Below are 25,215 nucleotides of genomic sequence, written 5' to 3' on the forward strand. Positions count from 1 at the left end.
AGAAGTTCTTGCATCTACTCTAAGTTCCGAGTGTTTCTACCCATATTTGTTTATATATTGGCTTATTCCATTTGCCTTCTTAGGCTTAAGGCTTAGGATTAATGATGCTGACAACATGACAAAATACCAAGTAATCAAACCATAAATAGAGATATTAAGAAGGCATTTCGTAGCCTAGAAATATGTTGTTATATTTTAGCTATGATTTCTGGAGCGAAAGTACCGTTCACAGTATGCAAGTATATATTTTTCTTTAGACGAAAACAAAGTCGGCCCTGAATATAGCTTAGGAAAAACCTTCAAGAAAATCTGTAAATTATAAAGCCAAAGAAATTTAAGAACTGATTTCAATTTGCATCAAAATGTATCGTTGCTTGTGTGTTGTGATGATTATAAAGTTGGTCTGGGCCATTATTCCTCCCAGTACTCCACCCATGCTGATATGGGGACTAGACACGTGAGTCCTTAAAAATCACATATCGCCTATAGCTGCTTGAAATTTGTCCTCTGCAGACCCCCGCCTCAAACCATATTTAAATACATGAAAACCTTTGACTTGGTTCGGATGCTGAAACCGATTCACAAGGACTATATGATAGTGGTCTACCTGGCCACAGAGGTAACTCCTGATATAATAATCGTACGTTTAGCAAACCGACTTAACATTCTTGGAACTAATCCCTATAGCTAACGGCCAAAGATATAAACTGCCCTTCATGCTACCCGATGATGAGTCAGATTTTGCCCGTGCGATTCTACAGTCAGGTGGAGAAGCCCATAAGAGCATTGGACCACATTAGTCGGGTATCGATCAGTCCTGGCCTGGTTTGGCACGTTCTACCCGCGGACGGAACGGAGATTAATTTGGCGAAGGAGATTCCTTGCGAGATCGGTCGTATACACTGCTTCAACTTCGGGGATCGCAATCTGCCGGCACATGGTGGGTTCGATCCAATGGCCAAGTGCAGCAACTGATCATGCCTGGTCTACTCTCTCTTAGATGCCACAATAGCCGCCGTCTTGGATGAGCTCAAGAGCTGCCGCGTCATCCACATCTACACGGCCTTCGAGGAGGAGTCCCGAGCTCTCAAGCGTCGTAGATATTACAGCACGTCCAGCATGCGCCATAGCCACAACGAAGATACGAATGTCGTCTTCACTGGCGATGTTGGCCAAAAGGCAGAACCCACGGAACTCACCATTCTGCGACATGAGCTGGCCATTGTTGGCGTGCTAAAGATCGTCCTGGCCGAGGAGGTAAAAGTCGGCCATGAGGTGCACTACAATCGCACCTACGTTGAGCTGAAAACGGGCAACGAGAGTCTGCAGGTGGGTCTGGTGGGTTCCCACGGCGTCAAGGAGGGGTTCGTGATTGTACTGAATACCCATATGGGCTACATGTTGATCGAAAGTTTGCCTGTGGGCGGCAACTGGCAGATCACACGCATTATTTTCAACATCAATGTGACGTACTATCCGCGGGAACTGATATTCTTCAGCTTGAAGAACAGTCTGTGCTGTCAGTCCATCACCGCCTATTCGGATGAAGGAGCCCGCCTGAGCCTGTACTCATTCCATTTGGATGTCATGACCGAAGGTGGGGTGCTGTTCTTGTGCAAATGTATTTTATAATTATAGAATCATCTGTTTCTTTTGCAGCAACTGACTCCGGCTTTAATCCGGACTACAAGCCGAAGCCGTGCTGGCACTGCAACATATACATAAGTTCCGTCCTCTCCCAGAGCATCTTCGCACTTGGCCTTCTGATCTTTGTGCTGTCCGTGGGATTCATTATGCTGTGGGACATTGGCCGGAACAGGTTCGTCCAGAATATCCACGATCCGGATCTGCACATAAAAACGGACAACTAGGTACTGCTGTAGCGGCCCTCTTTGGATGCACATTCTACACTCTACACTCCCCACACAGTCTCCACACAATCTGCACACACTATACACTACCCACATTCTGCCTAATTCACTTGCTTACAAATCTAATCATTGTGCCGGACTGTGGGGGCTCCGAGTGGTCAGTGGATCGTAATAATAATGTCATTGTCGTTGTCGTTCTGTTATTGTCCGTATTCTATTGTCATTGTTATTGCTATGGCCACCGAGAAGTCTCCACGAGAAAGTGCGAAGGAGAAACAGGCTATTTTCAGCGAAAGACAAAGACAAGTGATAACGTCAAGTTTTTTGGAGAAACGACATAAATCATATTTGCACGTGGGCCAGCAATGAGCGGGCCGGGGTGAGCCATTGGAGGGGAGGTGCATATAGGCCTAAGAGAACCGAGAACCGATTGGAACTATTTACTCGCAGCCCGCCGCTTTGTTTTATAGCTTTGACGATAATGCTTTATCGGGCTTCGATTGGCGGCCGGACAGCGACGAAAATTTCGAAAAATTTCAATTTTCAGTCTGATTTGCGCCACACCGCTGAACGGTCGGTCGGTCCTCTCTTTATCCATCCTCGCGCTGCAGCCCCGTATCTTTACCGTTTCGATTGCCCTCGACTCTGCGACCGGGACATGTTCAGGTTCCTGTGAAAAGGAACTCGAGCGGCAATTTCATTAATCGTTCAAGTGCCGATAAGATTATACAATTAAATGTGCGAATAATAGAGGAAATCTACGAACTACTCACCGAAAGTACGTATTGTACCACATATACGAGTATAGTATGTGTAGTACTATTTACGTGCACCTGTCTGGCATTCCGATTGTGGGAGCCACTACTATCTGGGCAGCCCCGAGCCGGCGATTGACATTGGGGTAGTTGCGGCATGCGGAAGGGGTTTTTGTGTACGAGTATATCCTTGATACTCGTAAAGTGATTACTTTCCCAGGGATTCAGGCAGTTCTTTCTGGTGTTTCTTTTAGCAAAGGCTGAATCTTCCCGAAAAAGTGTCTTCAAAATATCTAAGGTTGCTTGGAGCCTTGGCTATATTTTTTGGTCTATTGGTGGAAGAACCCTGAAATTAAAATTAATAAAATATGATTTGTGATATGTTTTGTAATGAATCACTTGCTGAAAACTTTGCATCAAAATTTTGATAAACAAAATGATACTTTGCCAGCGGTAATCTATCCCTGACATGCGCTTATCAAGTGATCTATGTATATTTCACATATCACATGCGATATGGCTTGTAATAAATCATTTACTGAACAAGGAAATAATTTCATACATTTATTTTGAGTGCAATGATGGAATTCTATTTTATCCATCCCGAGTTCATTTAACTGATTTCATTTAACGGTTTAAAGGCCCTCGTCCGACCTGATTAGGAAGTGTTACTGATATAATATCATCCACAAAATCTGGATTCTCCGAAAATTGGAGCAGACGTCGACCAGTAATCGAAATAGAAGGAAATGGTATTTGTTAGACCAGTGAACAGGTGGTTCAAAAGAGAGTTATACTGGGCGAGAATTCTTCTTTCAAGTGGAATATTTAATTGTTGTGGGATCAGTATTCCCCGAAGCTAATCGAGTTGTCATTCTGATTATTCCGCAGCGGGTTCTGATGAAACTGTTGATCAGACCTCAACGACCGATTAGATATCATTAATGATACTCGTAACGATAATTGTCCAAGGGAGTGATTTGATCAATTGAAAGGGAGGGATGCCTTTTTCCAGTCAGACGAGTGGTCATCGTTATGCGGTAAAAATAGCCAATATCAGAACTCTTTAGAGCAGAGCACGCCCCAAACCATATAGATATCAAATTAATTTGGTCACACAATCTAATCGGGCTGCTGGCCAGACCTAATATGATCTTGAGTAGGTGCCATTATCGTTAGTTAATCAATACCCAATACCTCGAATTTCCCTATCGAGACAATTAACCAACTTTTATAGGCCCTTAACGATTGGATGTTTTCGGATCCGGAATGGAAAAGTCACGGTTACCTGGACTATTTCCAGAACATGGCGAATATCGAACGAGGAATCTTGCCCAGAAGTCAACAATAGTCCTCCGATATTCGAGGGTGTTGCATCAGTGACTTATAAACCATTTTGTATCTGTCCATTGCAGCGCTATCACTCCTGTCCACCTGTCCAGTAGCGCAATCTTATCTGTCGCATTCAATGGTTTATTGAGCTCCACGGACTAGACAGTAGCATCGGAGTAACACATCCCCACAGAGGCTGACAGGCAGACAAACAGACAGACAGGCCTGAGATGACGGAAGTGCGACGTCGGGGCTCGGCTCCCCCACCGGGACACTACCTGTGCGGAATGGCCAACTGGCACCCGGCCTGGCTGCAGAAGTACGCCACCACGAAGATGTTCATGGGTGTCTACGGACTGCTAGGCACCATCCAAGCTATGTCTTATATGTATTTTATTGTTACACTGACCACGCTGGAGAAACGCTTCAAGATACCGAGCCAGACTACAGGTTCGAAGACCTCCAGAAGAAGAACTACCCTTAAGTGGGCATACTGAATACTTTACTTGATTTTACAGGAATCATACTCAGTGGCAATGAGATCTCACAGATAATGTTGTCCCTCATCTTATCGTACATTGGCGGACAGCGCAATCGTCCACGCTGGATTGCCTGGGGCATTGTCTTCTGCGGCCTGTCCTGCTACATTCTCGTCCTGCCACATTTCATCTATGGCGCTGGCCAGGATGTCCTGCAGTTCACCAAGGAGTACCAGGATAGCCTAATGAATGGCACATCGGATGCTGGTATTCCCCTCCCAGTGAGTGCCCACTAAATACCTCTCTCCCTCTATATAGTCTATTGTTTCTTCAACTCCACCAGAATGTCACATCAACGCAGAGCGAGCAACTGTGTGGCGTTGGCAAAAAGGAGGAGGGCTGCGATGACCTCTTCACCTATGTGCCCCTGGTTTTGATCTTCCTCTCGCAGTTCGTCCTGGGCGTGGGCAATACCCTGTACTACTCCCTTGGCCAGACCTATCTGGATGATAACACCAAGAAGACAAACACCCCGCTGATGCTCGCGGTAGCCATGTCCCTGAGAATGATTGGTCCAGTCGTTGGCTTCTTCTTCGGTAGGTAAACTTCGTGATTAACGAGCTTATGATACTGATTCCCTGTGGCTCCTCTCCTAGGTTATATCTCCCTAAACACCTTCATTGACCCCACGAAGACCCCGCTGATTGACAGCAAGGATCCGCGCTGGTTGGGAGCTTGGTGGCTCGGCTGGGTCATATTGGGCACTTTGATGTGTCTCTTCTCGGGTTTGATCGGACTCTTTCCCAAGCAGCTGCCGAAGGTCAACGATCCCATCAAGCACAACTCCCACCTGCCGCTGGCCATGCGCCACGAGGAGCTCAAGCGCGAGGAGAATCTCTCGCTGAGCAGTCGCTTCTCCTCGAATGCCGCCTTGGACAACATTGGAGCCGGGGCCGGTGCGAATGCGGATCTGCCCAAACTGAAAGACTTTCCCCGTGCCCTGATGCGACTGTTGCGCAACAAGCTCCTGATCTTCAACATCACCTCGGCTGTCTTCTACATTCTCGGTGCCTCCGGCTTCATGACCTTCCTCACCAAATACATGGAAGTGCAGTTCCACAAGAACTCACAGAGTGCCACCATTGTGAGTCGATTAATGTCTGTAAAAATAATGAATGAATTTCAAGGTCCAAGTTCGTTTTAGGTGGTGGGTCCTGTGTCCATTCTGGGCATGGTCGTTGGCCTAATTGGCTCTGGCCTTGTTCTGTCAAAGAAGAAGCCTGCAGTCAGCAAGGTGCTTATGTGGAACGTGATCGTGGGATGTGTCTACATCATGGGACAGATATCCTATGCCTTCCTCTACTGCCCAGACACCTTTTCCATGACTCATGTGGGCGGGTAAAACTGAAAGTCCTGAATCTCATTGCCTATTCTAATGAATTTCGTCCGACAGGCTCAACCTGACCAGTGCCTGCAACTCCAACTGCTCCTGCAGTGGTATAAGCTACACCCCAGTCTGCCACGAGCCCACGGACACCACATACTTCTCGGCCTGCCATGCGGGCTGTCAGGGCTACAACGCCGAGTCGAAGCTCTACGAGAACTGCAGTTGTCTGGCAGAAGCTGGTGTAGTACAGCCCAACGCCGCTGAGAGGCTGCTGAAACTACTGGAGCCTACCACTCAACCTCCACAACTGGACGAAACCACGGACGTCACGCTCAGTGGGAGTGGGGTGCCGCTGCTCAATGATGAAAATGACTTCGAAGATCAGTTGCTGTCGCGAGTTCGTCGATCCAGTCCAGAAGAAGTTATTCGGCCGGGGATCTGCATGCAAGGCTGCAACTGGAGCTTCTGGGTGTTCTCCATCACCTCGATGATCGTCAATTGGTTTGGGTCCTCTGGCCGTGTGGGAAATGTGCTGGTCAACTACCGGGCGGTGGAGTCTGGGGACAAGTCCTTTGCCCAGGGATTGGCCCTGATGATGATCAGTATGTTTGCCTTGATTCCGGGTCCGATTATATTCGGGCGCCTCATCGATTCCACGTGTCTGGTGTGGACGAAGACCTGCAACGGCAATGGCAATTGCCAGCTGTACGATCAGACGCGGTTCCGGTACTCCATCAACTTTTTATCCTGCTGTAAGATCACCAGGGTATTCCCGTTCTCAGGAAACGAAATCTGACCTAATTTCCTTCTCTTTAAACAGTACTCACCTTCATTGGAATGTTATTTGATTACCTGGTCTGGTACTACGGCCGGGACCTGGATATCTATGGTGACAAGGAGGCCAAGCAGGTGGAGCGGGCCAACAGGAAGGACCAGCCCATTACTCCCCTCCTAGCCAAGAAATCCGAGAGGATCCAAGAGGAATACTAAAGCTAGAGCCAATGCGTGATACTCAATTCTGAGGAATAGGGTCCTATAGGACAGGCAAGACCGAGATCCTAACATGAAACGAAAGGTAGAAGGAATTTTTAGAGTAAGTATCGGTAGAGGGAGATCCGGCAATGCCATAATTCCACCGCCATATGTACAAACCTCTCGCTGTCGTCTAGGATATTATCTATTTTGTTTATTTTCGTGTTTAATTTTTCATGTTTTTTTCTACTCATTTAAGAAACACTACACCGTGAATAGCTTTATAATAAATGAAAATGAATTTATATTTGCATAATATAATTTAATCAAAAAAGACAAAAAGTGTTTCTAAAATGCAAGACTCGACATTATAAACCGATTTGTTTTGAAACCTAACGCGGCTTGGAATGAATCGTTTCGCCACGTAGACATTGACCACTTCTAGCTTAACTAATAGAGAAGACTTTCGCCTGGAATATGCGGCAGTAATCCAGTAACAGTATTCTATGACTGCCCAGCTTCCGGCGGCACAGCACGTAGGAGCATCGGAAAACAGATGAACTCTTTTCCACACCACCAGCATTTGGTAAAGTTCTAGGCGCGTTTTTTTTAACGTGGTATCCCCAGTAGGCCTACTCCACAGTTCTACAAAATCTCAATTGTGTCCATATGTGTGTCCCTCTATCCCTCAGATGCCTTGTGTCGTATGATTCGTGTATCCTTTGTTCCATCCATAGCTGAACAACTTTCGTGTTTCTTTTCGGTTAGGTTTTCCATCGATCCATCCCTCGATAAATGTTCTACGTATGTATATGTATTCGCCATCGTATAATGTGTAAGGATTCTCCGAAGTGTATTGGTGTTGCCTGGGTGATTGAGCGAAAGTCTGAATTGTGTCCTGATGTGCATCGCTTTTATCCTAAAAATGAAGAGCAGAAAATTAGGTGTACATTTCAGAATGAAAATTATTTTTTTTGCGGGTTTCTGAGGTAAGACACTGAAACTGAACAATTACCAATCGCTGCCTGCCTTGAGACTCGAGCCGTCCCGCCACAGAAGTACTTCTCTTCTGTGGTACCGAACATATGTACGAGTATATGTGTTCAATACGTATGACCCATCCATTGTCTGCATCGTGCTGTCTAAAAAAAGGTCAATTTATCAAAAAAAAAAAAAAAAAAATTTACAACCACACAAATTAAGCTTACATTTGTATGGGTTTTTTTTTTTTGCTTTTTTTTTTTTTTTTCATTTTTTTTTTTTTTTTTTTTTTTTACACTTTATACTTAAATCTAAAAACACTTTTTGCTTAAAAATAGTTGAAAACAGAAAATTTAGATTTTTATGTGTTGCCTGGATGGTGCCTATTTATATACTGATATTTTCCAGTAGTCTACAACGCATCAGAAATTGTGAACTGGGGTTTCATCGGGCAAGGACTACTGGGTTTACTTTTTTGTCGAAAATATGTGGCTTTAGTTTTGTGAGAAAAGTATGCCGAGTGCTTCATGCTACATAAGCTCTTCCAGTGTTTTTCGAGGAAGACAATCCGCGGGGTCCTCCAATGGATTGAGAAATACGGATTTTGGTCCTGATATAAATATTCGCCTAGCACTGTTAATAAAAAGTTCTCTAAGAAAAACTCGCATGTTTTTGGTTCGCTTGGTTTTTCATCTTTTTTTGTTGTAATTTTTTTCACGTTTTATTAATAATGTTCAAATGTATGCGGTTGTATGCGACGGTATGAACCGTCGCGGCAGTGTTTAGTGGGTTTTGAAGTCCTCGAGGATCGAGGTATTTTTCGCATAGGCCAGTAGTTGCTGTGGCGTCCTCTTGGAGGCATCTTCCAGTGATGCCAGCACTGGGGCGCCCAGGTATCTCCTCCTTGCCCTTAAGAGAGCAGGACAGTTGCAGATGAGATGTTCTAGGGTTTCGGTTGCCCCAGGTTCGTCACATTTCCTACAACTGTCTCTGTTTGTGATTCCTAGCTTTGTCGCATGCGCCGCAGCCAGGCAGTGTCCCGTTAATATTCCCACTAATAATCTGCAGTCCTTCCGTGGTAGGTGCAGCAGGTAGTGGCTGAGTTTGTCATTGCGTTCCTTGCACATGATTTTCGAGGTTCTGCAGGCGGTGGTACTCCTCCACCTACATTCGGTTTGTGATCCGGCCTGCTTTTCTAGATCGCTTTGCAGCGTTCTGAGGGAGACAGGCACGATCTCGGTTCTCGTATTCGCCAGCCCGACGCCTTCCTTAGCTAGTACGTCCGCCGTCTCGTTCCCTTCGATGCCCTGGTGGCTGGGAATCCAGTAGATCCGCACTGACTTTGTCGTGCTTAGGGTATCTAGTGCCTCCCTGCTCGCCAAGACATTTCTGGAACTGACTGCGGACGACTGCATGGATCTTATCGCCGCTTGGCTGTCGACGAATAGGTTGACCGCATCGTGTGCTCTTTCAGTGAGAAGAGCGACCTCTGCTGCTTTCCTGATGGCAAAAACCTCTGCCTGGAATATGCTACAATGGTCCGGTAGCTTATATGACAGCCTTATCTCAGGGTCTGTACAGTATAGGCCCGCTCCTACTCCTCCGTCCATCTTGGAGCCGTCCGTATATATATTGAGGTGCTCCGTTTGGTCTCTTCCGATTTTCCAGTCTTCAGGTCCCAAGGATGCAGTTGTTTTTACGTCGAGGCATGTTTGGGGGGTCATGTAATCAGTTGATCTGTTCATTTCCCTTCCAATTAAACTATGCCCGTATTCTTGTGGCGACATATTTCCTGAAGCGATGAGGCTATGTGCTGCCTTTCCTGCAGTCAGACGGGCGTGGATGTCTAGGGGTTCGATTCCAAGTAGGGTTTCGAGTGCTTTTGTTGGGGTTGACCTCAGCGCCCCTGTAATACAGAGCAAAGCCTGTCGCTGAGTCCTTTCCATAAGCTTATGATACGTTTTCTTTCCAGTAGCTTGCCACCACACTAAGACTCCATACAGCAGAGTTGGTCGCACCACCGAGATGTAAATCCAATGCATCAGAGCCGGAGATAGGCCCCATGTGCTGCTGAGCATCTTCTTGGATGCATAAAGCGCAATGGTGGCCTTCTTCACCCTTTCCAATACATTGGGTTTCCATGCCAGTTTACTATCCAGTACTGTGCCCAGCTATTTGACTTGTGTTTTTGGGGTTAGCCTAGTTTGATTGATCTTCGGGGGGGTCCATATCGGTACCTTGTACCTCTTGGTAAAGAGGATGAGGTCCGTCTTGTCCGCGTTGATACCGAGTCCTACTTCTTCCGCCCACTCGCGTATCTCCTTGATACCTTCCTTTCGTATCTCTTGATGAGGTCGTCGACCACCAGATTCCACAGGAGGGGCGACAGGACTCCACCCTGGGGTGTGCCTCTGTGTGCCTCTTTCACCATGGAAGCGGTGCCCCACTCTGATTGCACCCGTCTGCAACCTAGGAGGTTCCTTATCCACAGGTTGATTGCTGGGTGTGTATTATACAAAAGTAATAGACCAAAATAAAAACGACGGCGGCTCGACTTATTCTCAATATACTCGTACGTATAGTTGAGAGTATGGCCTTAACAAACGCAAATTGTAATCAATAATCATCATCGGCATCGTCATCATCTCTGATGCGTTTTTATATATATATGTATACATATGTATATATATATGCATATATATGTATGTTTTTTTTGTGTATATATATAAATAGTACATCTTGTTTTGTAATGGTCTTGCTACCGATTTTCTTTTAGTTGCACACAATATAGTTTATGTTTCGTATATAATCCATTTCTGTTTCGATCTCTGAATGGGAGAGTCATTGTCCACTTGTCCCAGCTGGATGTCTGTCCGGGTTGTAAATGAACTTTCCGTTTTCCCGATAATATAATGCACATTAAAACGGGCTCTGGGAACGGATCCGATTCAGCGATTGATGTCGTTTGCTATATATAACCTTCCTCTAATCAATATATAATCAGTTGCTATTGCTGTTAAACGTAAAAGAACAGTATGTGGTGTATGGGGGTGTACTGCCTGGGTTTTTGTAAAATATGAAGAAAGCGTGGCGTTTTTGTTGTCTCTCGTCTGGCGTGCAATGCTATTCCCAAAGTCGCAGTGAAAGGCGGGCGCTAGAACGTAGCTTGGCTCAATTTATTCGACCACCTTCAGTACCTTACCAATGGCAATGGTTTTGTCTGAAAGAGAGAAAGCATTATTAAAGAAATTTGCACTTATTTTCTGCCTGCAAAAAACTCACTTTCATTTCTTAGCGTGAAGCGGCCCACTTGTGGGAAGAGCTTAAACTGTTCAAGGCAAATCATTCCGGAGCATTCGATTCGCATAATTGCAACCTGATCCTGCTTAACGAACCGTGGACGTGTTTTTGATTTGTCACCAGACTTTTTGTCGACCAAACAGATGAGGGCCTATTGAAATGTATGCATGAATTGTGTCAGAACATATGGTGCCTGAACAGGATATAAGGAGACGCACCTTTACTGTGACCTCTTCGGCAGCGCAGTGTATGTGCATGACGGCCGAGTAACCCGCACAGATAATTGATTTATGTTCTAATATAACGACCTGAGCATCAAAGATTTTTCCCGTCTTAATGGGATTAGTGGCATCGCAGAGTACAAAACCAGGCGAGACATCCTCTTCCTCGATGCCCTACAGAACAAATCACACGTTAATATACAATTATTTAAACCTAAAAAATCTGAGGATTCACTCACTTTCAGCTTGATCTTGACATTCTCGCCGGGACCAACAGATGTGACTTCAAAGTCGTCGGAGAACAGTTGATCTACGGCCACTTGTGTCTGCAAAAGAAGAATCATTAAAAATTGAGTTAAAGCCAATAGGTAAGTCGATTACATACCCTGTTTGGCATCACCAGCAAATTTTGACTCTTTCGCGCCATTCCGGACTACACTTTGCCCATCACGACTGTTCCCATATCCTTGTATTTATCGACAATGGGCATGATGAAGGGCCCGTCAGACTTGCGATTGAGTGAGGGCAGTTCGTCGATGAATGGTATGAACTCTGTACCATGGGCAGATGGACTCTGGAATTTGATCCTTTAGGCCGTAGCCGCTGAGGCCGGAGCAAGGCATAAAGGTAAGATCCTTGGCTGTATTGAAGCCCAGCTTCTTGAGGTATGGTAGTATCTTGTCTTTGCATTCGTTGTAACGCGTCTGATCCCAACTGACTGTGGGATCGTCCATTTAGTTAACCAGCACGACCAGATGCTTAACGCCCGCTGTCTTGGCCAACATGGCGTGCTCTCGGGTCTGCCCGCCTCGATCGAATCCCGTCTCGAATTCACCCTTTCTCGCCGATATGACCAGAACAGCCAGATCTGCTTGTGCCGCTCCGCCAATCATGTTGGGCACAAAGCTCTTGTGGCCTGGGGCATCGAGGATGGTGAAGTGCTTGCGGTCCGTCTCGAAGAAGGCTCGTCCCACCTCCACGGTCTTCCCCTTGTCACGCTCCTCTTGGTTTGTGTCCAGCGCCCAGGAGAGGTACCAGCTCTCTCGCGACTTTTCACGTGCTTCCCGCTCGTACTTCTCTACTAGCTACACCCCAGTCTGCCACGAGCCCACGGACACCACATACTTCTCGGCCTGCCATGCGGGCTGTCAGGGCTACAACGCCGAGTCGAAGCTCTGCGAGAACTGCAGTTGTCTGGCAGAAGCTGGTGTAGTACAGCCCAACGCCGCTGAGAGGCTGCTTAAACTACTGGAGCCTACCACTCAACCTCCACAACTGGACGAAACCACGGACGTCACGCTCAGTGGGAGTGGGGTGCCGCTGCTCAATGATGAAAATGACTTCGAAGATCAGTTGCTGTCGCGAGTTCGTCGATCCAGTCCAGAAGAAGTTATTCGGCCGGGGATCTGCATGCAAGGCTGCAACTGGAGCTTCTGGGTGTTCTCCATCACCTCGATGATCGTCAATTGGTTTGGGTCCGTGTGGGAAATGTGCTGGTCAACTACCGGGCGGTGGAGTCTGGGGACAAGTCCTTTGCCCAGGGATTGGCCCTGATGATGATCAGTATGTTTACCTTGATTCCGGGTCCGATTATATTCGGGCGCCTCATCGATTCCACGTGTCTGGTGTGGACGAAGACCTGCAACGGCAATGTATTCGCCATCGTATAATGTGTAAGGATTCTCCGAAGTGTATTGGTGTTGCCTGGGTGATTGAGCGAAAGTCTGAATTGTGTCCTGATGTGCATCGCTTTTATCCTAAAAATGAAGAGCAGAAAATTAGGTGTACATTTCAGAATGAAAATTATTTTTTTTGCGGGTTTCTGAGGTAAGACACTGAAACTGAACAATTACCAATCGCTGCCTGCCTTGAGACTCGAGCCGTCCCGCCACAGAAGTACTTCTCTTCTGTGGTACCGAACATATGTACGAGTATATGTGTTCAATACGTATGACCCATCCATTGTCTGCATCGTGCTGTCTAAAAAAAGGTCAATTTATCAAAAAAAAAAAAAAAAAAATTTACAACCACACAAATTAAGCTTACATTTGTATGGGTTTTTTTTTTTTGCTTTTTTTTGTTTTTTTCATTTTTTTTTTTTTTTTTTTTTTTTTACACTTTATACTTAAATCTAAAAACACTTTTTGCTTAAAAATAGTTGAAAACAGAAAATTTAGATTTTTATGTGTTGCCTGGATGGTGCCTATTTATATACTGATATTTTCCAGTAGTCTACAACGCATCAGAAATTGTGAACTGGGGTTTCATCGGGCAAGGACTACTGGGTTTACTTTTTTGTCGAAAATATGTGGCTTTAGTTTTGTGAGAAAAGTATGCCGAGTGCTTCATGCTACATAAGCTCTTCCAGTGTTTTTCGAGGAAGACAATCCGCGGGGTCCTCCAATGGATTGAGAAATACGGATTTTGGTCCTGATATAAATATTCGCCTAGCACTGTTAATAAAAAGTTCTCTAAGAAAAACTCGCATGTTTTTGGTTCGCTTGGTTTTTCATCTTTTTTTGTTGTAATTTTTTTCACGTTTTATTAATAATGTTCAAATGTATGCGGTTGTATGCGACGGTATGAACCGTCGCGGCAGTGTTTAGTGGGTTTTGAAGTCCTCGAGGATCGAGGTATTTTTCGCATAGGCCAGTAGTTGCTGTGGCGTCCTCTTGGAGGCATCTTCCAGTGATGCCAGCACTGGGGCGCCCAGGTATCTCCTCCTTGCCCTTAAGAGAGCAGGACAGTTGCAGATGAGATGTTCTAGGGTTTCGGTTGCCCCAGGTTCGTCACATTTCCTACAACTGTCTCTGTTTGTGATTCCTAGCTTTGTCGCATGCGCCGCAGCCAGGCAGTGTCCCGTTAATATTCCCACTAATAATCTGCAGTCCTTCCGTGGTAGGTGCAGCAGGTAGTGGCTGAGTTTGTCATTGCGTTCCTTGCACATGATTTTCGAGGTTCTGCAGGCGGTGGTACTCCTCCACCTACATTCGGTTTGTGATCCGGCCTGCTTTTCTAGATCGCTTTGCAGCGTTCTGAGGGAGACAGGCACGATCTCGGTTCTCGTATTCGCCAGCCCGACGCCTTCCTTAGCTAGTACGTCCGCCGTCTCGTTCCCTTCGATGCCCTGGTGGCTGGGAATCCAGTAGATCCGCACTGACTTTGTCGTGCTTAGGGTATCTAGTGCCTCCCTGCTCGCCAAGACATTTCTGGAACTGACTGCGGACGACTGCATGGATCTTATCGCCGCTTGGCTGTCGACGAATAGGTTGACCGCATCGTGTGCTCTTTCAGTGAGAAGAGCGACCTCTGCTGCTTTCCTGATGGCAAAAACCTCTGCCTGGAATATGCTACAATGGTCCGGTAGCTTATATGACAGCCTTATCTCAGGGTCTGTACAGTATAGGCCCGCTCCTACTCCTCCGTCCATCTTGGAGCCGTCCGTATATATATTGAGGTGCTCCGTTTGGTCTCTTCCGATTTTCCAGTCTTCAGGTCCCAAGGATGCAGTTGTTTTTACGTCGAGGCATGTTTGGGGGGTCATGTAATCAGTTGATCTGTTCATTTCCCTTCCAATTAAACTATGCCCGTATTCTTGTGGCGACATATTTCCTGAAGCGATGAGGCTATGTGCTGCCTTTCCTGCAGTCAGACGGGCGTGGATGTCTAGGGGTTCGATTCCAAGTAGGGTTTCGAGTGCTTTTGTTGGGGTTGACCTCAGCGCCCCTGTAATACAGAGCAAAGCCTGTCGCTGAGTCCTTTCCATAAGCTTATGATACGTTTTCTTTCCAGTAGCTTGCCACCACACTAAGACTCCATACAGCAGAGTTGGTCGCACCACCGAGATGTAAATCCAATGCATCAGAGCCGGAGATAGGCCCCATGTGCTGCTGAGCATCTTCTTGGATGCATAAAGCGCAATGGTGGCCTTCTTCACCCTTTCCAATACATTGGGTTTCCATGCCAGTTTACTATCCAGTACTGTGCCCAGCTATTTGACTTGTGTTTTTGGGGTTAGCCTAGTTTGATTGATCTTCGGGGGGGTCCATATCGGTACCTTGTACCTCTTGGTAAAGAGGATGAGGTCCGTCTTGTCCGCGTTGATACCGAGTCCTACTTCTTCCGCCCACTCGCGTATCTCCTTGATACCTTCCTTTCGTATCTCTTGATGAGGTCGTCGACCACCAGATTCCACAGGAGGGGCGACAGGACTCCACCCTGGGGTGTGCCTCTGTGTGCCTCTTTCACCATGGAAGCGGTGCCCCACTCTGATTGCACCCGTCTGCAACCTAGGAGGTTCCTTATCCACAGGTTGATTGCTGGGTGTGTATTATACAAAAGTAATAGACCAAAATAAAAACGACGGCGGCTCGACTTATTCTCAATATACTCGTACGTATAGTTGAGAGTATGGCCTTAACAAACGCAAATTGTAATCAATAATCATCATCGGCATCGTCATCATCTCTGATGCGTTTTTATATATATATGTATACATATGTATATATATATGCATATATATGTATGTTTTTTTTGTGTATATATATAAATAGTACATCTTGTTTTGTAATGGTCTTGCTACCGATTTTCTTTTAGTTGCACACAATATAGTTTATGTTTCGTATATAATCCATTTCTGTTTCGATCTCTGAATGGGAGAGTCATTGTCCACTTGTCCCAGCTGGATGTCTGTCCGGGTTGTAAATGAACTTTCCGTTTTCCCGATAATATAATGCACATTAAAACGGGCTCTGGGAACGGATCCGATTCAGCGATTGATGTCGTTTGCTATATATAACCTTCCTCTAATCAATATATAATCAGTTGCTATTGCTGTTAAACGTAAAAGAACAGTATGTGGTGTATGGGGGTGTACTGCCTGGGTTTTTGTAAAATATGAAGAAAGCGTGGCGTTTTTGTTGTCTCTCGTCTGGCGTGCAATGCTATTCCCAAAGTCGCAGTGAAAGGCGGGCGCTAGAACGTAGCTTGGCTCAATTTATTCGACCACCTTCAGTACCTTACCAATGGCAATGGTTTTGTCTGAAAGAGAGAAAGCATTATTAAAGAAATTTGCACTTATTTTCTGCCTGCAAAAAACTCACTTTCATTTCTTAGCGTGAAGCGGCCCACTTGTGGGAAGAGCTTAAACTGTTCAAGGCAAATCATTCCGGAGCATTCGATTCGCATAATTGCAACCTGATCCTGCTTAACGAACCGTGGACGTGTTTTTGATTTGTCACCAGACTTTTTGTCGACCAAACAGATGAGGGCCTATTGAAATGTATGCATGAATTGTGTCAGAACATATGGTGCCTGAACAGGATATAAGGAGACGCACCTTTACTGTGACCTCTTCGGCAGCGCAGTGTATGTGCATGACGGCCGAGTAACCCGCACAGATAATTGATTTATGTTCTAATATAACGACCTGAGCATCAAAGATTTTTCCCGTCTTAATGGGATTAGTGGCATCGCAGAGTACAAAACCAGGCGAGACATCCTCTTCCTCGATGCCCTACAGAACAAATCACACGTTAATATACAATTATTTAAACCTAAAAAATCTGAGGATTCACTCACTTTCAGCTTGATCTTGACATTCTCGCCGGGACCAACAGATGTGACTTCAAAGTCGTCGGAGAACAGTTGATCTACGGCCACTTGTGTCTGCAAAAGAAGAATCATTAAAAATTGAGTTAAAGCCAATAGGTAAGTCGATTACATACCCTGTTTGGCATCACCAGCAAATTTTGACTCTTTCGCGCCATTCCGGACTACACTTTGCCCATCACGACTGTTCCCATATCCTTGTATTTATCGACAATGGGCATGATGAAGGGCCCGTCAGACTTGCGATTGAGTGAGGGCAGTTCGTCGATGAATGGTATGAACTCTGTACCATGGGCAGATGGACTCTGGAATTTGATCCTTTAGGCCGTAGCCGCTGAGGCCGGAGCAAGGCATAAAGGTAAGATCCTTGGCTGTATTGAAGCCCAGCTTCTTGAGGTATGGTAGTATCTTGTCTTTGCATTCGTTGTAACGCGTCTGATCCCAACTGACTGTGGGATCGTCCATTTAGTTAACCAGCACGACCAGATGCTTAACGCCCGCTGTCTTGGCCAACATGGCGTGCTCTCGGGTCTGCCCGCCTCGATCGAATCCCGTCTCGAATTCACCCTTTCTCGCCGATATGACCAGAACAGCCAGATCTGCTTGTGCCGCTCCGCCAATCATGTTGGGCACAAAGCTCTTGTGGCCTGGGGCATCGAGGATGGTGAAGTGCTTGCGGTCCGTCTCGAAGAAGGCTCGTCCCACCTCCACGGTCTTCCCCTTGTCACGCTCCTCTTGGTTTGTGTCCAGCGCCCAGGAGAGGTACCAGCTCTCTCGCGACTTTTCACGTGCTTCCCGCTCGTACTTCTCTACTAGCTACACCCCAGTCTGCCACGAGCCCACGGACACCACATACTTCTCGGCCTGCCATGCGGGCTGTCAGGGCTACAACGCCGAGTCGAAGCTCTGCGAGAACTGCAGTTGTCTGGCAGAAGCTGGTGTAGTACAGCCCAACGCCGCTGAGAGGCTGCTTAAACTACTGGAGCCTACCACTCAACCTCCACAACTGGACGAAACCACGGACGTCACGCTCAGTGGGAGTGGGGTGCCGCTGCTCAATGATGAAAATGACTTCGAAGATCAGTTGCTGTCGCGAGTTCGTCGATCCAGTCCAGAAGAAGTTATTCGGCCGGGGATCTGCATGCAAGGCTGCAACTGGAGCTTCTGGGTGTTCTCCATCACCTCGATGATCGTCAATTGGTTTGGGTCCGTGTGGGAAATGTGCTGGTCAACTACCGGGCGGTGGAGTCTGGGGACAAGTCCTTTGCCCAGGGATTGGCCCTGATGATGATCAGTATGTTTACCTTGATTCCGGGTCCGATTATATTCGGGCGCCTCATCGATTCCACGTGTCTGGTGTGGACGAAGACCTGCAACGGCAATGGCAATTGCCAGCTGTACGATCAGACGCGGTTCCGGTACTCCATCAACTTTTTATCCTGCTGTAAGATCACCAGGGTATCCCCGTTCTCAGGAAACGAAATCTGACCTAATTTCCTTCTCTTTAAACAGTACTCACCTTCATTGGAATGTTATTTGATTACCTGGTCTGGTACTACGGCCGGGACCTGGATATCTATGGTGACAAGGAGGCCAAGCAGGTGGAGCGGGCCAACAGGAAGGACCAGCCCATTACTCCCCTCCTAGCCAAGAAATCCGAGAGGATCCAAGAGGAATACTAAAGCTAGAGCCAATGCGTGATACTCAATTCTGAGGAATAGGGTCCTATAGGACAGGCAAGACAGAGATCCTAACATGAAACGAAAGGTAGAAGGAATTTTTAGAGTAAGTATCGGTAGAGGGAGATCCGGCAATGCCATGATTCCACCGCCATATGTACAAACCTCTCGCTGTCGTCTAGGATATTATCCATTTTGTTTATTTTCGTGTTTAATTTTTCATGTTTTTTTCTACTCATTTAAGAAACACTACACCGTGAATAGCTTTATAATAAATGAAAATGAATTTATATTTACATAATTTAATTTAATCAAAAAAGACAAAAAGTGTTTCTAAAATGCAAGACTCGACATTATAAACCGATTTTTTTTTAAACCTAACGCGGCTTGGAATGAATCGTTTCGCCACGTAGACATTGACCAATTCTAGCTTAACTAATAGAGAAGACTTTCGCCTGGAATATGCGGCAGTAATCCAGTAACAGTATTCTATATGACTGCCTAGCTTCCGGCGGCACAGCACGTAGGAGCATCGGAAAACAGATGAACTCTTTTCCACACCACCAGCATTTGGTAAAGTTCTAGGCGCGTTTTTTTTAACGTGGTATCCCCAGTAGGCCTACTCCACAGTTCTACAAAATCTCAATTGTGTCCATATGTGTGTCCCTCTATCCCTCAGATGCCTTGTGTCGTATGATTCGTGTATCCTTTGTTCCATCCATAGCTGAACAACTTTCGTGTTTCTTTTCGGTTAGGTTTTCCATCGATCCATCCCTCGATAAATGTTCTACGTATGTATATGTATTCGCCATCGTATAATGTGTAAGGATTCTCCGAAGTGTATTGGTGTTGCCTGGGTGATTGAGCGAAAGTCTGAATTGTGTCCTGATGTGCATCGCTTTTATCCTAAAAATGAAGAGCAGAAAATTAGGTGTACATTTCAGAATGAAAATTATTTTTTTTGCGGGTTTCTGAGGTAAGACACTGAAACTGAACAATTACCAATCGCTGCCTGCCTTGAGACTCGAGCCGTCCCGCCACAGAAGTACTTCTCTTCTGTGGTACCGAACATATGTACGAGTATATGTGTTCAATACGTATGACCCATCCATTGTCTGCATCGTGCTGTCTAAAAAAAGGTCAATTTATCAAAAAAAAAAAAAAATTTACAACCACACAAATTAAGCTTACATTTGTATGGGTTTTTTTTTTGTTGCTTTTTTTTGTTTTTTTTCATTTTTTTTTTTTTTTTTTTTTTTTTTTTACACTTTATACTTAAATCTAAAAACACTTTTTGCTTAAAATTAGTTGTAAACAGAAAATTTAGATTTTTATGTGTTGCCTGGATGGTGCCTATTTATATACTGATATTTTCCAGTAGTCTACAACGCATCAGAAATTGTGAACTGGGGTTTCATCGGGCAAGGACTACTGGGTTTACTTTTTTGTCGAAAATATGTGGCTTTAGTTTTGTGAGAAAAGTATGCCGAGTGCTTCATGCTACATAAGCTCTTCCAGTGTTTTTCGAGGAAGACAATCCGCGGGGTCCTCCAATGGATTGAGAAATACGGATTTTGGTCCTGATATAAATATTCGCCTAGCACTGTTAATAAAAAGTTCTCTAAGAAAAACTCGCATGTTTTTGGTTCGCTTGGTTTTTCATCTTTTTTTGTTGTAATTTTTTTCACGTTTTATTAATAATGTTCAAATGTATGCGGTTGTATGCGACGGTATGAACCGTCGCGGCAGTGTTTAGTGGGTTTTGAAGTCCTCGAGGATCGAGGTATTTTTCGCATAGGCCAGTAGTTGCTGTGGCGTCCTCTTGGAGGCATCTTCCAGTGATGCCAGCACTGGGGCGCCCAGGTATCTCCTCCTTGCCCTTAAGAGAGCAGGACAGTTGCAGATGAGATGTTCTAGGGTTTCGGTTGCCCCAGGTTCGTCACATTTCCTACAACTGTCTCTGTTTGTGATTCCTAGCTTTGTCGCATGCGCCGCAGCCAGGCAGTGTCCCGTTAATATTCCCACTAATAATCTGCAGTCCTTCCGTGGTAGGTGCAGCAGGTAGTGGCTGAGTTTGTCATTGCGTTCCTTGCACATGATTTTCGAGGTTCTGCAGGCGGTGGTACTCCTCCACCTACATTCGGTTTGTGATCCGGCCTGCTTTTCTAGATCGCTTTGCAGCGTTCTGAGGGAGACAGGCACGATCTCGGTTCTCGTATTCGCCAGCCCGACGCCTTCCTTAGCTAGTACGTCCGCCGTCTCGTTCCCTTCGATGCCCTGGTGGCTGGGAATCCAGTAGATCCGCACTGACTTTGTCGTGCTTAGGGTATCTAGTGCCTCCCTGCTCGCCAAGACATTTCTGGAACTGACTGCGGACGACTGCATGGATCTTATCGCCGCTTGGCTGTCGACGAATAGGTTGACCGCATCGTGTGCTCTTTCAGTGAGAAGAGCGACCTCTGCTGCTTTCCTGATGGCAAAAACCTCTGCCTGGAATATGCTACAATGGTCCGGTAGCTTATATGACAGCCTTATCTCAGGGTCTGTACAGTATAGGCCCGCTCCTACTCCTCCGTCCATCTTGGAGCCGTCCGTATATATATTGAGGTGCTCCGTTTGGTCTCTTCCGATTTTCCAGTCTTCAGGTCCCAAGGATGCAATTGTTTTTACGTCGAGGCATGTTTGGGGGGTCATGTAATCAGTTGATCTGTTCATTTCCCTTCCAATTAAACTATGCCCGTATTCTTGTGGCGACATATTTCCTGAAGCGATGAGGCGTTGTGCTGCCTTTCCTGCAGTCAGACGGGCGTGGATGTCTAGGGGTTCGATTCCAAGTAGGGTTTCGAGTGCTTTTGTTGGGGTTGACCTCAGCGCCCCTGTAATACAGAGCAAAGCCTGTCGCTGAGTCCTTTCCATAAGCTTATGATACGTTTTCTTTCCAGTAGCTTGCCACCACACTAAGACTCCATACAGCAGAGTTGGTCGCACCACCGAGATGTAAATCCAATGCATCAGAGCCGGAGATAGGCCCCATGTGCTGCTGAGCATCTTCTTGGATGCATAAAGCGCAATGGTGGCCTTCTTCACCCTTTCCAATACATTGGGTTTCCATGCCAGTTTACTATCCAGTACTGTGCCCAGGTATTTGACTTGTGTTTTTGGGGTTAGCCTAGTTTGATTGATCTTCGGGGGGTCCATATCGGTACCTTGTACCTCTTGGTAAAGAGGATGAGGTCCGTCTTGTCCGCGTTGATACTGAGTCCTACTTCTTCCGCCCACTCGCGTATCTCCCTGAGTGTTCGTTGCATTAGTGAGCTGAGGGTCGATGGGCAAACACCCGTAATAAGTGTGCTTATGTCGTCCGCATAAGCTGTTATTATTGGGGCCTTCCTTTCGTATCTCTTGATGAGGTCGTCGACCACCAGATTCCACAGGAGGGGCGACAGGACTCCACCCTGGGGTGTGCCTCTGTGTGACTCTTTCACCATGGAAGCGGTGCCCCACTCTGATTGCACCCGTCTGCAACCTAGGAGGTTCCTTATCCACAGGTTGATTGCTGGGTGTGTATTATACAAAAGTAATAGACCAAAATAAAAACGACGGCGGCTCGACTTATTCTCAATATGCTCGTACGTATAGTTGAGAGTATGGCCTTAACAAACGCAAATTGTAATCAATAATCATCATCGGCATCGTCATCATCTCTGATGCGTTTTTATATATATATGTATACATATGTATATATATATGCATATATATGTATGTTTTTTTTGTGTATATATATAAATAGTACATCTTGTTTTGTAATGGTCTTGCTACCGATTTTCTTTTAGTTGCACACAATATAGTTTATGTTTCGTATATAATGCATTTCTGTTTCGATCTCTGAATGGGAGAGTCATTGTCCGCTTGTCCCAGCTGGATGTCTGTCCGGGTTGTAAATGAACTTTCCGTTTTCCCGATAATATAATGCACATTAAAACGGGCTCTGGGAACGGATCCGATTCAGCGATTGATGTCGTTTGCTATATATAACCTTCCTCTAATCAATATATAATCAGTTGCTATTGCTGTTAAACGTAAAAGAACAGTATGTGGTGTATGGGGGTGTACTGCCTGGGTTTTTGTAAAATATGAAGAAAGCGTGGCGTTTTTGTTGTCTCTCGTCTGGCGTGCAATGCTATTCCCAAAGTCGCAGTGAAAGGCGGGCGCTAGAACGTAGCTTGGCTCAATTTATTCGACCACCTTCAGTACCTTACCAATGGCAATGGTTTTGTCTGAAAGAGAGAAAGCATTATTAAAGAAATTTGCACTTATTTTCTGCCTGCAAAAAACTCACTTTCATCTCTTAGCGTGAAGCGGCCCATTTGTGGGAAGAGCTTAAACTGTTCAAGGCAAATCATTCCGGAACATTCGATTCGCATAATTGCAACCTGATCCTGCTTAACGAACCGTGGACGTGTTTTTGATTTGTCACCAGACTTTTTGTCGACCAAACAGATGAGGGCCTATTGAAATGTATGCATGAATTGTGTCAGAACATATGGTGCCTGAACAGGATATAAGGAGACGCACCTTTACTGTGACCTCTTCGGCAGCGCAGTGTATGTGCATGACGGCCGAGTAACCCGCACAGATAATTGATTTATGTTCTAATATAACGACCTGAGCATCAAAGATTTTTCCCGTCTTAATGGGATTAGTGGCATCGCAGAGTACAAAACCAGGCGAGACATCCTCTTCCTCGATGCCCTACAGAACAAATCACACGTTAATATACAATTATTTAAACCTAAAAAATCTGAGGATTCACTCACTTTCAGCTTGATCTTGACATTCTCGCCGGGACCAACAGATGTGACTTCAAAGTCGTCGGAGAACAGTTGATCTACGGCCACTTGTGTCTGCAAAAGAAGAATCATTAAAAATTGAGTTAAAGCCAATAGGTAAGTCGATTACATACCCTGTTTGGCATCACCAGCAAATTTTGACCCTTTCGCGCCATTCCGGACTCCACTTTGCCCATCACGACTGTTCCCATATCCTTGTATTTATCGACAATGGGCATGATGAAGGGCCCGTCAGACTTGCGATTGAGTGAGGGCAGTTCGTCGATGAATGGTATGAACGCGGGCCCTCTGTACCATGGGCAGATGGACTCTGGAATTTGATCCTTTAGGCCGTAGCCGCTAAGGCCGGAGCAAGGCATAAAGGTAAGATCCTTGGCTGTATTGAAGCCCAGCTTCTTGAGGTATGGTAGTATCTTGTCTTTGCATTCGTTGTAACGCGTCTGATCCCAACTGACTGTGGGATCGTCCATTTTGTTAACCAGCACGACCAGATGCTTAACGCCCGCTGTCTTGGCCAACATGGCGTGCTCTCGGGTCTGCCCGCCTCGATCGAATCCCGTCTCGAATTCACCTTTTCTCGCCGATATGACCAGAACAGCCAGATCTGCTTGTGCCGCTCCGCCAATCATGTTGGGCACAAAGCTCTTGTGGCCTGGGGCATCGAGGATGGTGAACTGCTTGCGGTCCGTCTCGAAGAAGGCTCGTCCCACCTCCACGGTCTTCCCCTTGTCACGCTCCTCTTGGTTTGTGTCCAGCGCCCAGGAGAGGTACCAGCTCTCTCGCGACTTTTCACGTGCTTCCCGCTCGTACTTCTCTACTAGCTACACCCCAGTCTGCCACGAGCCCACGGACACCACATACTTCTCGGCCTGCCATGCGGGCTGTCAGGGCTACAACGCCGAGTCGAAGCTCTGCGAGAACTGCAGTTATCTGGCAGAAGCTGGTGTAGTACAGCCCAACGCCGCTGAGAGGCTGCTGAAACTACTGGAGCCTACCACTCAACCTCCACAACTGGACGAAACCACGGACGTCACGCTCAGTGGGAGTGGGGTGCCGCTGCTCAATGATGAAAATGACTTCGAAGATCAGTTGCTGTCGCGAGTTCGTCGATCCAGTCCAGAAGAGGTTATTCGGCCGGGGATCTGCATGCAAGGCTGCAACTGGAGCTTCTGGGTGTTCTCCATCACCTCGATGATCGTCAATTGGTTTGGGTCCTCTTGCCGTGTGGGAAATGTGCTGGTCAACTACCGGGTGGTGGAGTCTGGGGACAAGTCCTTTGCCCAGGGATTGGCCCTGATGATGATCAGTATGTTTGCCTTGATTCCGATTATATTTCCTGCGCCTCATCGATTCCACGTGTCTGGTGTGGACGAAGACCTGCAACGGCAATGGCAATTGCCAGCTGTACGATCAGACGCGGTTCCGGTACTCCATCAACTTTTTATCCTGCTGTAAGATCACCAGGGTATTCCCGTTCTCAGGAAACGAAATCTGACCTAATTTCCTTCTCTTTAAACAGTACTCACCTTCATTGGAATGTTATTTGATTACCTGGTCTGGTACTACGGCCGGGACCTAGATATCTATGGTGACAAGGAGGCCAAGCAGGTGGAGCGGGCCAACAGGAAGGACCAGCCCATTACTCCCCTCCTAGCCAATAAATCCGAGAGGATCCAAGAGGAATACTAAAGCTAGAGCCAATGCGTGATACTCAATTCTGAGGAATAGGGTCCTATAGGACAGGCAAGACCGAGATCCTAACATGAAACGAAAGGTAG

At 46.2% G+C, this 25,215-nt stretch overlaps 6 protein-coding genes, 2 long non-coding RNA genes and 2 pseudogenes across 9 annotated transcripts; 4 read left to right on the plus strand and 6 right to left on the minus strand.

The window, feature by feature from the left end:
- Positions 1–226: 226 nt before the first annotated feature.
- LOC108163955 (solute carrier organic anion transporter family member 74D) lies at positions 227–7,692 on the plus strand. Of its 2 annotated transcripts, XM_017299504.2 has the most exons (8): positions 2,403–2,649; positions 4,042–4,408; positions 4,477–4,718; positions 4,781–5,033; positions 5,094–5,581; positions 5,642–5,835; positions 5,891–6,576; positions 6,645–7,692. In XM_017299504.2, exons 2-8 carry the CDS (start codon positions 4,189–4,191, stop codon positions 6,812–6,814), a joined length of 2,253 nt encoding a protein of 750 aa, XP_017154993.2. In that variant the 5' UTR covers positions 2,403–2,649; positions 4,042–4,188; the 3' UTR covers positions 6,815–7,692. The 2 variants fall into 2 exon arrangements, 1 of the variants encoding a protein (XP_017154993.2); XR_004473123.1 differs by lacking the exons at positions 4,477–4,718; positions 4,781–5,033; positions 5,094–5,581; ... (1 more) ...; positions 5,891–6,576; positions 6,645–7,692 and adding exons at positions 227–457; positions 514–619; positions 688–940; positions 1,001–1,597 and having other exon boundaries at positions 1,660–2,649; positions 4,042–4,181.
- On the minus strand, positions 7,483–8,063 carry LOC117185972. Its single transcript, XM_033393979.1, has 3 exons — positions 8,005–8,063; positions 7,812–7,938; positions 7,483–7,715 (listed from the first exon to the last, which is right to left on the minus strand). The coding sequence occupies exons 1-3, from the start codon at positions 8,046–8,048 to the stop codon at positions 7,485–7,487; spliced, it is 402 nt and encodes a 133-aa protein (XP_033249870.1). The 5' UTR covers positions 8,049–8,063; the 3' UTR covers positions 7,483–7,484.
- Positions 8,064–10,905: 2,842 nt separating this feature from the next.
- LOC117185907 lies at positions 10,906–12,438 on the minus strand (annotated as a pseudogene).
- On the plus strand, positions 12,437–12,947 carry LOC117188745 (the record flags this gene model as incomplete). Its single annotated transcript, XM_033393035.1, has 2 exons — positions 12,437–12,510; positions 12,665–12,947. Coding segments are annotated over exons 1-2 (357 nt in total), but the record flags the coding sequence as incomplete, so codon positions are not given.
- A 1-nt stretch (position 12,948) lies between these two features.
- LOC117189061 lies at positions 12,949–13,373 on the minus strand. The gene is made up of 3 exons (XR_004473125.1): positions 13,345–13,373; positions 13,152–13,278; positions 12,949–13,055 (listed from the first exon to the last, which is right to left on the minus strand). It is a non-coding gene; the product is annotated as an uncharacterized LOC117189061 (long non-coding RNA).
- Positions 13,374–15,855: 2,482 nt separating this feature from the next.
- Positions 15,856–17,186, minus strand: LOC117189060 (eukaryotic peptide chain release factor GTP-binding subunit ERF3A-like). Its single transcript, XM_033393978.1, has 5 exons — positions 17,025–17,186; positions 16,879–16,965; positions 16,637–16,813; positions 16,401–16,569; positions 15,856–16,338 (listed from the first exon to the last, which is right to left on the minus strand). The coding sequence occupies exons 1-5, from the start codon at positions 17,064–17,066 to the stop codon at positions 16,295–16,297; spliced, it is 519 nt and encodes a 172-aa protein (XP_033249869.1). The 5' UTR covers positions 17,067–17,186; the 3' UTR covers positions 15,856–16,294.
- Positions 17,187–17,406: 220 nt separating this feature from the next.
- LOC117189059 lies at positions 17,407–19,176 on the plus strand (annotated as a pseudogene).
- Positions 19,177–19,294: 118 nt separating this feature from the next.
- On the minus strand, positions 19,295–19,807 carry LOC108163957. Its single transcript, XR_001775751.2, has 3 exons — positions 19,779–19,807; positions 19,590–19,716; positions 19,295–19,493 (listed from the first exon to the last, which is right to left on the minus strand). It is a non-coding gene; the product is annotated as an uncharacterized LOC108163957 (long non-coding RNA).
- A 3,013-nt stretch (positions 19,808–22,820) lies between these two features.
- On the minus strand, positions 22,821–24,313 carry LOC117188746 (eukaryotic peptide chain release factor GTP-binding subunit ERF3A-like). The gene is made up of 6 exons (XM_033393036.1): positions 24,299–24,313; positions 23,551–24,258; positions 23,405–23,491; positions 23,163–23,339; positions 22,927–23,095; positions 22,821–22,864 (listed from the first exon to the last, which is right to left on the minus strand). The coding sequence occupies exons 1-6, from the start codon at positions 24,311–24,313 to the stop codon at positions 22,821–22,823; spliced, it is 1,200 nt and encodes a 399-aa protein (XP_033248927.1).
- LOC117188747 lies at positions 24,312–24,892 on the plus strand. Its single transcript, XM_033393037.1, has 2 exons — positions 24,312–24,320; positions 24,392–24,892. The coding sequence occupies exons 1-2, from the start codon at positions 24,312–24,314 to the stop codon at positions 24,890–24,892; spliced, it is 510 nt and encodes a 169-aa protein (XP_033248928.1).
- The last annotated feature ends 323 nt before the right edge of the window (positions 24,893–25,215 follow it).

The sequence above is a fragment of the Drosophila miranda genome, chromosome 4, assembly GCF_003369915.1.
Source record: "Drosophila miranda strain MSH22 chromosome 4, D.miranda_PacBio2.1, whole genome shotgun sequence".
NCBI lineage: Eukaryota > Metazoa > Arthropoda > Insecta > Diptera > Drosophilidae > Drosophila > Drosophila miranda.